Consider the following 13,008-nt stretch of genomic DNA (forward strand, 5'->3'; position numbering starts at 1 on the left):
TTTGTGACACTTTCTGACCTGTAACGTCAGCGGATTAACCACATATGGAAGACATTTACCCAAACATCCTTGCGCGAGTCAACCATTTTTAATTTATGTAGGACCGGTTTAACCACATTTCCTTAATGAAGCCCATAGAAGAAAATGCTCTGTTGTTGGTTGCTTGAACCGACATAAGTCATTACACACACTTTCAGCCTCATCTGAAGTAAAAAGTGCCTTACTTTGAACTTTTATGATTGGTGGCAATGTGCCTTCAACTGTGAAGAAGTTGCTTTGAGTGTGTGCCAAAAACAAAAGGTCCTGCTTCACCTACAAACCTTAAAAATAAGACTGAAAAACTATTTTTAATGGTGGGCTTATTGCCTACTATTTATGACAATGGAGAAGACAATGAAAGGGTAAGTAATAACAGTAGGTTTGAAATGTGTTTGATTGATTGATTGAAACTTTTATTAGTAGATTGCACAGTACAGTACATATTCCGTACAATTAACCACTAAATGGTAACACCCCAATAAGTTTTTCAACTTGTTTAAGTCGGGGTCCACGTTAATCAATTCATGGTAAGTGTGAATGACACTACAGCAATGTTAGTTTGATTTGTTGTGTAGCTAGCTTAGCCTTCTAATGTATAGTGTCACAGTCACCAGCAAAATAAAGAATGATTTTCTTAAAAATGTCTATTCAATTGGATCAGTGTCTACTGTGTTTGGTAGTGGACCAGTTCAGTCTAGTTATTGCATTCGCGATGTAGCTCTGAGCATGACTTACTACATAGCCACCCCAAGCCTCTATTGTTTACAAGTGGTCAACAGTGCAGTGAAAATATTAACATGATAAAGAATAGATAAGCATTTTATTGTCAATATATACATGTATATGTCCAGGATTTAGCATTGAAGAGATAAAGACTTGGTAGAAGTTTAACCTTAGCCAGCGTATCATACCAGATTTGCAGATTAGCAGTGTTTTAAAAATGGAAAAAACAGCATACCAGTCTACTAGTCCGCATACAGCACTTCACTGTCAGTCCGCATCACAGAAAGCCGCAGCCAACCTCCACAGCGTGCAGTCACAAACGTCCAAATAACCAACATTTAGCCATTAATATATTGAGAAGCTGCCACAGCAGTGTTTGCCGTGTTTCAGTTTGTTCTGTTTTCTAATTCAACAAACTGGACGGTCAAGCATTATCTTTGGTATAAATACATATGACCGACTGTCTACTCTGACCACACCGGTCCGTCACTCATAGAGGTCGGTCTGCAATATAAACAACCAACAAAAGTCTGCTTCCCAAGGAAAGGCTGAACAATAATAATACATTATTTCTTAATAGTACTGTAGTTGTTTGTAGTACATTCTATTTTAATGTTTTTCAAACAATATGTTCAATCTAAAATTAGGTACAGTATGTGTTAAAATTGAGCTGTTTTTGGAGGGCCAAGCAAGGATTACGTTTTTTAATGGGCGGGTCTGATTTGAGATAGTGTTTTCAAGTTATGAGCTCCATCGCGGAACGATTAAAGCTGATGTACTACTGTTCAACAAACATCCAACTTCTGTGTTTGCCAACAAAATTTTTACTACCAGGTACCAAGTCACGTTTTGTATTGGGATCAAATACATAATTTCTTCAATCAAATACAAATGAATATACATAAAAGCATTCAAACTCAGCTGACTATTGCAACCTATAATGGTTGCAACATGGTACGCAACAGTAAAAAAAACAAAAAAATTATAGTAGTTGTCATGGAAACTTGGCTTGCATCTTTTAATGTACTAATAAATTGAGAATTTTTTAAATGGTGGGCTAATTGCCTACTATTTATGGCAATGGAGAAGACAATGAAATGGTAAGTAATAACAGTAGGTTACAAATGTGTGAGTGATACGTCAGCAATGTTAGTTCGATTTGTTGTGTAGCTAGCTTAGCCTTCTACTGTATAGCATCACAGTCACCAGCAAAATAAAGAAAGAATTTCCTAAAAACGTCTTTCAATTGGTTTATTTTTTAATTTAATAATTAAATGTATCTTCTTACCAATCTTGCTCATCCAATAAAAGTGAACAGATTGTTGAGTAACTGTGGATAATGTAGCCTGCATTGATTTGTGTTCGCAACATCCATCCATCCATTTGATTTTTATAATTCGGCCACCTCAAGACGAGCAGATGTTTCCACAAGCTATTTGGTCATGATTAGCCAGCCTATTGCTTTTTTCTTTATATGTCAAATCTCAGGCAAGTGAGTAAGACTGCTTCTTACTGCTGTATTGTCAACATTCCCAAAACTTTTCTCAGTACCAATAACAACTGTCTGCTTTTCACTTTGCATCTGCTAAGATCTCATGTCTTTGTGTTTTTTCCACTTTCAGGTAAATGGAAGGAATCTTTTGTCTGTAGATTATGACCGTACCTTGCGAACAGAGAAGATCTATGACGATCACAGGAAGTTCTTACTGAAGATCATTTACGACACACAAGGCCATCCAACGTTGTGGGTCCCAAGCAGCAAGCTGCTCTCTGTTAACCTGACATACTCCAGGTAAGCATCTGGTCCCCAATACATATTTCTCTGGATTGTTATCCAATGCAATGAGTTCATTTTTGTAATTATCTTAAGGTAGACATGGAAAAATGGTCAGACTATCTCCACACTAAAGCGATCATTTGAAATGCCCTGCACATTACAGGAGCTTCTAAAATGATGTCAGACCCCAGTGGTTTATTTTAATAAAATACTCCATAAATCTCAAGGTTGCGTTGAGGCAAAATCTGCATTTTTCATCTCTTGGCCTAAGCGCTCGGATCTGGCAGCATCCTTCCCTAGTATGCCTACTCTATTGGTCTGGGGTCAAGGGTCGGCTGCGGCCTACCACCCCGGCCATCGGGGTGGATATTGGATACACTGTAGCTAGATGAATATGAGAATCCGGCATCGAACTGTGCTTTGTTCATGCAACAGCTGTCTGTAAAAATGTGAGAGCAGCGGAGCAGTGACTGAATGATGTGAATGTTCCCTCTAATTGTACATGTGTGTGAGCAAACGCAAAAACTCTCTGAGCATTCAGTGGAGCCCATGTGAGTAACATCAGACGTGCACACTGTGGCTACACCAGCAGCACACCTGTCCCAAACCTGACTAAATAACAAGTTCAATCTCCATCCATCCATCCATTTTCTACCGCTTGTCCCTTTTGGGACCCTGGACAAGTCCCCACCTCATCGCAGGGCCAACACAGATAGACAGACAACATTCTCTTATTATTATAATTAAATGACAGCAGTCATTTCCATGAGGTTATTTTCTAATATAAGTGTTTAGGCCCACTTACAATGACAATAACAAAAAATATTGTTTTTCATGAACTGTGTACTTGTATTGTTTGTCTGGGTGGAGGTCCTGCTTTGGAAATAATTTGTACCCCTTTCAGACATTGCATTTAGTTCCCATTAAAACATTCACATGTTGCACAATGAGATATAAGCAGGGGATCATGTGTACATTCCTGCAACTTCCTGTTTGTAAAAAATATATTTTTATTAGTATTTATTTAATATACTAACAGCATTTGATGATTAATATTTATAAATTAAGATTCCTAATAAATGACACTAGAATAAGCACACATTTGATTAGTAAATCATAGTGTAACGACCTGGAATTACACTTTATGTGTGGTGTTGGAGTTGTTTGACTTTTTGTGTGGCTGTAAACGCATCGCTGGCTAAGTGCCATATGTGCATGTGTTGGCGCAAGTGAGAAAGAGCGAGCGGCTGCTGTTGATATAACAAAGTTGCTTTTGGTCTGGTTTGTACTGCAGAAAATGACCACTTTTGCTAGATATAATTGTTTTTACTAATGTTTTGGTGATGTGTTTATGGCCGACAATAAAGAGTTTTGCTCAGTGAAGTGATCGATGGAATTCATGTCCCCAAAGCGTCTCGACAGACGTTACAATATTTGAACAATGATGACGAAAACTGTTTTCTCTGTCGTGTCCGTGTCGTGTCGAAAATTGTTATGCGCTTAATATTTGATTTGATTTTGTGCGTGGCATAGATTTGCCGTGCGCAGAGGACGCTTGAGCAGTGCGCAATTGCACAGGCGTGCACCTTAGAGGGAACATTAACTGTAATATAGGTCTTTAGCTTGTCAGGATTTGTTGTTGACGAACCTCAAGATGCAGAGATGGCAGGCTTGATGCAGGAAAACATGATTGTAATGTCCAAAGAAAATGCAGGAATCAGGAACTAGGAAACGGGCAAACTGGAGACAACAAACAGGAAACAGGATCCAAGATACAAGGAACCAGGACACAGCAAACCGCAAACCGCCAACAATCCTCAAGCACTAACTGGAGGGCGAGGCAGGCATAAATAGTAGCCTGATTGGCAATTGCCACCAAGTGTGCCAGACAGCCAATCAGGGACAGGGGAGGGAAACGAGCGCTCAGGGAGACGTGCAGGAAATGAACCAAAATAAGAGCGCTGACAGGAAATAAAATACAAGCATAGAAAAAACTTGAACATAACTAATGTGACAAGACAGTGACAAGCCTGACATATCTTCCCCGAAAACAAAAAAAATCACCATCATGTACGCAAGAGTACAACATTTTAAACACAAACATAAGCTCATAGGCTCCTGTGTACTCACTATTATAGCACTCTGTCTGGGTTGAGCACGATATGCAATTTTCTGCCACAACGCTAGGGGGTAAGAAGACTTCCTGAGGGTGAGAGACCACAACTGTGGTGGCTGAAGCGACATTCTGTTGGCGCTGCAACTAATCCATGTAAAACATCAGTCCCTTTTATTGCACGTGTTGCTCCAAAAGTAAGCCGCCATAGCATAATTCAAGGTTTAGTCTGAAAAATTGGAAAATTAGTATATTATTCTAAGGTTCTGTCTTTAAAAACAAAGCTTTTGGAAAACTGAAAAGGGTGAAGATTTTCAGAAAAATGCCATTTGCTGTTTGGGTATGAAAGAGTAAAACTGAGCTTTTTGGCATGTGTCCTTAGAAATGCATGACATTATTTAATGTATACAAACATTTATTAACCACAGAACACCAGTAATGAAGTTGTTAACTTGCTGGTAGATGTATAACATACAGGACGTTAGGGTTGCGCGATATGGACAAAAAAGTATGTCTCGATATATTTTTACTTAAACTCGATATTCGATATATATCTCGATATATTTTCCGGTGAAAGTATACATATAAGATATTATTTTTTTAGCTATATTCACTGAAATTGAAGTAAATGACAACTATACTGTAAACACCTGTATTAACCCAGTTAGTCAAGATGGGTATTAATAGCACAGAGAAATAAACTGTTTAAGTAGCACAGAATTGCATAACATAAATAAAATAGATACATATTCTTTTTACGTAAAATAAATAACATAGATGTGCAAATAATACAAAATGTATCAAACTCAGGTAAAAAATACATTTACAAGCAGGCACTTTTTAATTCCCAGTCGACGATGTAATGGACTGTCACACGTACGATTCTGGTCAGCGCCAAGTAAGTGACTTGACTTAATTGTGCGGCTATGATCTTCCTCACTTCGGCATACATTTTTTAGCAGCATTTCTCGTGCGACTTGGCAACTGGAGAACAGTTTTGATTTGGGCTTACATGGTAAACAACTCAAACTCTGCAAAAAGTCAGTGTTCAAAAACAAGAAAAAACAAAACAAAAATTAGGGTTACTTTACTTGAACTAAACAAAATTATTAAAATTTCGGCTTGTCAAGAATTTCCAAAACAAGTAAAATTAGCTAACCTCAATGAACCCAAAAATACCTTAAAATAAGTATATTCTCACTAATAACAACTGCACTTTTCTTGGTAGAAAAAAAAAAATTAGACCTTTTTGCTCAATATGTTGAAAAATATTCTTAAATAAGTAAATGCTAGTGCATTATCTTGACATAATGATATGTGCTCGGCATCATGATTTTTTTTTTTCATGCTTGAAGTAAGAAATTATTACTTTAAAAAAGTAGTTTTATACTTGTGTTAATGACACAGCTTTGCAACAGTTGATTTTCTAGTTTCAAGCATGTGTTACTCAATATAGGTCAAAAAATCTCAGCAACAACCTGTAATATCTTACTGAGATCATTTAGGACCAACACCCTTAAAACAAGTAAAACACTAACATAAAATCTGCTTAGTGAGAAGAATTATCTTATCAGACAGAAAATAAGCAAATATCACCCTTATTTGAGATATTTAAAGGGGAACATTATCACAATTTCAGAATGGTTAAAACCATCAAAAATCAGTTCTCAGTGGCTTATTTTATTTTTCGAAGTTTTTTTCAAAATTTTACCCATCACGCAATATCCCTAAAAAAAGCTTCAAAGTGCCTGATTTTAACCATCGTTATAAACACCCGTCCATTTTCCTGTGACGTCACATAGTGATGCCAACACAAACAAACATGGCGCATAGAACAGCAAGCTATAGCAACATTAGCTCGGATTCAGACTCGGATTTCAGCGGCTTAAGCGATTCAACAGATTACGAATGTATTGAAACGGATGGTTGTAGTGTGGAGGCAGGTAGCGAAAACGAAATTGAAGAAGAAACTGAAGCTATTGAGCCATATCGGTTTGAACCGTATGCAAGCGAAACGGACAAAAACGACACGACAGCCAGCGACACGGGAGAAAGCGAGGACGAATTCGGCGATCGCCTTCTAACCAACGATTGGTATGTGTTTGTTTGGCATTAATGGAAACTAACAACTATGAACTAGGTTTACAGCATATGAAATACATTTGGCAACAACATGCACTTTGAGAGTGCAGACAGCCCAATTTTCATCAATTAATATATTCTGTAGACATACCCTCATCCGCGCTCTTTTCCTGAAAGCTGATCTGTCCAGTTTTGGAGTTGATATCAGCAGGCCAGGGAGGCTAGGGTCGATATTATTCTCTTGATCATCTTCGGTGGCATAAGGGACGGTGTGAGCCAAGACATCCAGGGGGTTTAGCTCGCTCGTCTGCGGGAACAAACTGCCGCCATTGCTTGCCGTGCTACCGAGGTCTTTTGTCCCTGAATTGCTCACACACTCCGGCAGATTCAATGGGGGTCTGGCGGCAGATTTCTTTGACTTTATCGTTGGAAATGCATCTGCTTTGAGTGTCGCAGGATATCCACACGTTCTTGCCATCTCTGTCGTAGCATAGCTTTCGTCGGTAAAGTGTGTGGAACAAACGTCCAATTTCTTGCCACTTTCGCATCTTTGGGCCACTGGTGCAACTTGAATCCGTCCCTGTTCGTGTTGTTACACCCTCCGACAACACACCGACGAGGCATGATGTCTCCAAGGTACGGAAAACAGTCGAAAAAACGGAAAATAACAGAGCTGATTTGACTCGGTGTTTGTAATGTGTTTGAGAAAATGGCGGATTGCTTCCCGATGTGACGTCACAACGTGACGTCATCGCTCCGAGAGCGAATAATAGAAAGGCGTTTAATTCGCCAAAATTCACCCATTTAGAGTTCGGAAATCGGTTAAAAAAATATATGGTCTTTTTTCTGCAACATCAAGGTATATATATTGACGCTTACATAGGTCTGGTGATAATGTTCCCCTTTAATCTTACTTAGATTTCAGTTTTTGCAGTGAATGAATGTTCTATGCAGGCGCATACATTTGTCCAAATGTGGCCAAGTAGACGCATTGTGGGTTTCCTGGACGTGGTCTACATCGCTAAAAGAAAAATCTAAAGAAGAGAATCCCTCTGCCATTTTCCACTAGTTTTTTTAATATATAAATCGCCCGCTTGAATATTCCCTTTTCTCTTCTACGACTCTCTCGTCGTCATTTGGGATGTCTGTTGTGATTTCTATGACCCGCCCTATCTTGCCTCTGGTTGGCCTGTCCCTAATGTTTTGCCCTAATCTCAACCAATGGTGACTCATCATAGTAAACAACCAACCAATTATGGATGTTCTTATATGTGCAAGCACATCTTGGAAGGAGGAAGGGAAGGGGTTTAGTAGCCCAGGGAGTGGGAAGCGGGGGAGAACAAGGAACACACCAAATAAGCGGGGTTTGGACATTTTAAAGTGAAATAAATTATATCGATATTACGATATTTTCTTATTCTTGTTTAAAAATATACAGATATCTCTTTCAAACCTGATATATTGCCCAGCCCTAATACAGGTCACTGAAATAAAACAGTCTTGTTGTTTCCTAGGCTCCAAATAAACAGAGATCTCAAAGACAATGTGCAAAATAATCTGATGTGGTATATTTACTGTCAATGTTTTTGCATGTCTGCAGTACGGGACAGGTGACTGGCCTGCAGAGGGGTCCAACCATTGAGAAGTGGGATTACGACAGTCAAGGCAGAATCATTTCTAGAGTGTTTGCTGATGGAAAGACTTGGAGCTACACGTACTTGGATAAGGTAAAGGCAAATCACAGCTTTCATTGTATATACTCTCTTTCTTTTATAATGTGCATAAACAAAGGCATGCACAGTAATCCTACCAAGTCAAGAAGGGACAGATGCTACGCAGGTGTGCTCACACAGAAGAGCCCACATGCTCCTTTTTCTCTGTGGAGTGTAGAGACAGAAGTGTCTACAGAGGCATGATAAAAGGAGATAATACACACACACACACACACCAAAAACCACTTAAAAGTCACTTAAAAAGGTTTGTCCTCTGTTCCTTGCACAAGCAAGGTTATCACGTTAAATGTTGGTGAAACTCACTGAAGCATGTCCCCTGTGGAAAATGTCCTGTCCCAAAGTTAGTGGCAAACAAAACTGTGTGAAAGTTAGTTGTTACTACTTAGACAACTCACATCTTGTTGTAGATCTGTGAGTGAATTGTGAATTATATTTATGTAGCGCTTTTTCTCTAGTGACTCAAAGCGCTTTACATAGTGAAAGCCAATATCTAAGTTACATTTAAACCAGTGTGGGTGGCACTGGGAGCAGGTGGGTAAAGTGTCTTGCCCAAGGACACAACGGCAGTGACTAGGATGGCGGAAGCGGGGATCGAACCTGGAACCCTCAAATTGCTGGCACAGCCACTCCACCAACTGAGCTATACTGTAACAAGCTCCTTCATAACATTGTTTTTTAAATTACAGCAAAAAACCAAGTCTTTTAATGGTTTCTCATGAAGAGCGTTCTTGAGATTGTCCATTAACACAAGATAGAGAAAACATCAGAATACTCTCAGGTAACAAGAAACGGGGGAAAAAACAAAAAGGTACAGTGAAAAGGGCCAACTAAAATAGAACTATTCAAGTTTGGAGCAGAGCAATGAAGCTGGCAGGAAGATGATAAATACAAGGAATAGAAATACCGTATTTTCCGGACCAAAGGGCGCACCGGATTATAAGGCGCACTGCCGATGAATGGTCTATTTTTGATCTTTTTTCATATATTAGGCACCCTGGATTATAGGGTGCATTAAAGGAGTCATATTAGTATTATTTTCTAAATGTAAAACACTTCCTTGTGGTCTACATAACATGTAATGGTGGTTCTTTGGTCAAAATGTTGCATAGATGATGTTTTACAGATCATCTTCAAATCGCTTTCTGACAGTCGCTTAGGATGCGCCGTTTTGTGGGCGGTCTTATTTACGTTGCTCACCTTCGACAGAGTCTTCTCCCCGTCATCTTTGTCGTAGCGGTGTAGCGTGCAAGGACGGGAGTGGAAGAAGTGTCAAAAGATGGCGCTAACTGTTTTAATGATATTCACACTTTACTTTAATCAATAACGGAGCAGCATCTCCTCATCCGTGGCTCACTAGTGCAATAACAACACCGGAAATGTGTCCCGTGAAAAAACGTCCGACTGGAACTCTCTAATAACTAAAGTTCCTTGGGTGAATAATGTATACTCACTACACCGGTATGTTTTAGTGCTTTCATGGCGAGTTTACTGACAGATATAAGTAAGATCTTTACACTACTTTATATTAGAAATGGCAACAGCGGAGGATGAATGTCACATAACAAGAAGATAGAGAAAAAATAGAATCCTATCGACTTATCGCGGACGCGCGCAATTTTTCAGGACTTATGCAGATCCCAAATACAGATCAGCAGGTACCAGAAGGTAAGAAAAGTTGCTTTTGCATAATATTGCGGTAAAAAACGCCAAATAATGTCTTACCTTATACACACACACCATAATAATACTTTTGTTTAATGCGCCGACAATCCTTCAAGCGGTGCGACTTCATAACTTACCAAAGTCGTACTACAACATTTTTATAGATTTTTGAGTTCTATATTTTCAATAGAACATACAAAAAGTTGGTGTTGTTTACTTGAGACCCATCATAGTGCAGACTACACTTATCTCTTATGTTTGACTGCCATCTACTGGTCACACTTATCTGTGTACCAAATAAAATAGCCAAACGTATTCCTTACATTAGGTGCACCAGGTTGTAAGGCGCACTGTCGAGTTTTGAGAAAGAAAAAAAAAGGATTTTAAGTGCGCCTTATAGTCTGGAAAATACGGTAGTACTTGGTAAGCAAAGATACTGAGAGGAATAATCTTCCTTTCAAAGTCGCTGTGCTTTCAAACACCAATAATTGTAAAGGGTTTGCAGGTGTGCCTCGTTGCTGCGCCCCAATTTTGCGAACAACAATAAAAAATGCAAAACAAGAAACAGGAAGGAAAAACAAAATTGTTCTGATTTACCCTTGAGAAGATTCCAAAAAACACCAGATGAGGTAAAGAGCAACAAAGTGTATTTTTAATAACACAACCATGTGATAAAAACAAAAATGATATCCAGGTGAGAAGCAAAAACAGGATATTAAACTTTCAAAATGATAGCTCGTACTAGTGATGGGTCCGGCAACACCGATGCATCGGCGCATGCGTCGAGCTCATAGAGTAAAACCCTGTGTCGGTGCGAGTACCGCTTTTAGAAAGTCACGTGACTGATCATGAGCTGTTTCGGTCACATAACCGATACGCGAACTGTGTCGGACTGACGCCTGCGCGCCAAACTGTGTTTATAAGGAAGCGCGTCTGTCAACGAGATGCTGCTGCCAACAGAATCGCCGCACTTCTGTCGTTGATCATTTGTAATTGATCGTCGTCGGAGATCATGGAGCAGCCTCAGGCAAAAAGAAAGATTTCCGCCGTGTGGGAATATTTTGATCATATATCGGGAAAAAAAGGTATTTGTGTTCATTTCTTTGTCGTTTCATCCTGTTCTCTCAAAGTTTCAACTTGATCTGTTAGAATTCAAAATCTCTTCAAAATGATTCTTAGTTTACTATTCATAGGTTAAATGTCGCATTTGTACGACAGAATTGTCGTACATAAACAAATCCACCTCCTCAATGCTGAGGCATTATAGGGCCAGGCATGAAAATGAAGTTCCAGAGACACCTAGGATAATACTCAGTGGCCTAGTGGTTAGAGTGTCCGCCCTGAGATCGGTAGGTTGTGAGTTCAAACCCCGGCCGAGTCATACCAAAGACTATAAAAATGGGACCCATTACCTCCCTGCTTGGCACTCAGCATCAAGGGTTGGAATTGGGGGTTAAATCACCAAAATGATTCCCGGGCGCGGCACCGCTGCTGCCCACCGCTCCCCTCACCTCCCAGGGGGTGGACAAGGGGATGGGTCAAATGCAGAGGACAAATTTCACCACACTTAGTGTGTGTGACAATCATTGGTACTTTAACTTTAACTAAGAAGAGAAATCGTCTAAAATTTAATACGTTGGAAAAACTGGTTTTTTTTTTAATAAAAATGTGTAAAAAATAAATAAATAAAAAATTCCCAGTCCACAAGCATCCTCATTCACAACACGTTCTCTTAGATTTCCATGTTATGATACATGTACACATTAATTATTGACTGTATCTAAAAAAGATAAAAATATATTTTTATTTAAATGAAGATATGAAATAATCCTAAATGAAATACAATGACTTGGTTTATATTATTGTATATACGAGGTCATAAAATCAGTGTCAGTTGAGTCGGTCCATAGGTTGCCTGTAGGGATTTTTAATGTCCAGCAGATGTCAGTATTTAGTGACACAGTATCGACACAGTATCAATACAGTTTTGCAATGTGTCGAAACGCTTCATGACGCCTCATCAACCCATCACTAGCTCGTACAAAAATTGAGGGAAACCAAAAACAATTTCACTAGCGGGGAGTAGCTAGTGACACGAAAAAGGTCTATCAAACTGAGGGAAAATAACAAAAGGTGGTCTTCAGGAAAAGACAGGGAGACTGAGCGCAAAGGTCAAACAAAAACTCACAATAAGGGCTAAGCTGGAGAAAACTTAGCAGGATGACTCAAATAGGAGCTTGGCGAAGACACAATGTGGTGAAGTACCGTGTAAAAGATCCGGCGCTAACAGGTGTGAGTGACCAGACCAAATAGGGTGCATGGATTGCAACTAGCTGTGCTGAGTTGCTGCCGCCATCCCCTGGGAACTATGGCAACTGAATAAAGACAAAACAGGGGAGCAACATTGCCAGAAGGAGACACACAAAAAACAGACATGTAACAAAAACATTAGATTTTTGTTGTTTAAGCAACAACTACTGTTTAAAATAGCTCAACATATCATTATAAAAGGCCATTATATTTTATTATAGGAAAAAATCAATAATAAACCAGTAATTTACAATTAAGTGCAACTTTTGATCACAAATGTTACAAAAAAAAAGGTTGACTTAGACCGGGGGTCAGCAATCCGCAGCTCTAGAGCCGCATGCGGCTCTTTAGCGCCGCACTAGTGGCTCCCTGGACCTCTTTCAGAGATGTGTGAAAATGGAAAAAAATGAACAAAAAAAAATAATTTTTGTTTTAATATATTTTCTGTATTAAGACAAACATGACACAAATTGTTAGAAATCCCACTGTTTGTATTAAACATGCTTCACTGATGAGAGTATTTGGCAAGCACCGTTTTGTCCTACTAATTTCAGCGATCCTTGAACTCA

The 13,008-nt window shown here is 39.1% G+C and overlaps 1 protein-coding gene across 11 annotated transcripts in view; it reads left to right on the top strand.

Annotated features, from left to right (window-relative positions):
* The window catches only part of tenm3 (teneurin transmembrane protein 3), an 822,859-nt gene that overhangs the window by 752,191 nt on the left and 57,660 nt on the right, over positions 1-13,008 (top strand). For all 11 annotated transcript variants that reach the window (XM_061988364.1, XM_061988365.1, XM_061988363.1 and 8 more), the window contains 2 exons: positions 2,385-2,554; positions 8,335-8,461. In XM_061988364.1, the coding sequence (XP_061844348.1) occupies positions 2,385-2,554; positions 8,335-8,461 (297 nt within the window). The remainder of the gene's footprint in view (positions 1-2,384; positions 2,555-8,334; positions 8,462-13,008) is intronic.

This window comes from Nerophis lumbriciformis, linkage group LG27 (assembly GCF_033978685.3).
Source record: "Nerophis lumbriciformis linkage group LG27, RoL_Nlum_v2.1, whole genome shotgun sequence".
Lineage (NCBI taxonomy): Eukaryota > Metazoa > Chordata > Actinopteri > Syngnathiformes > Syngnathidae > Nerophis > Nerophis lumbriciformis.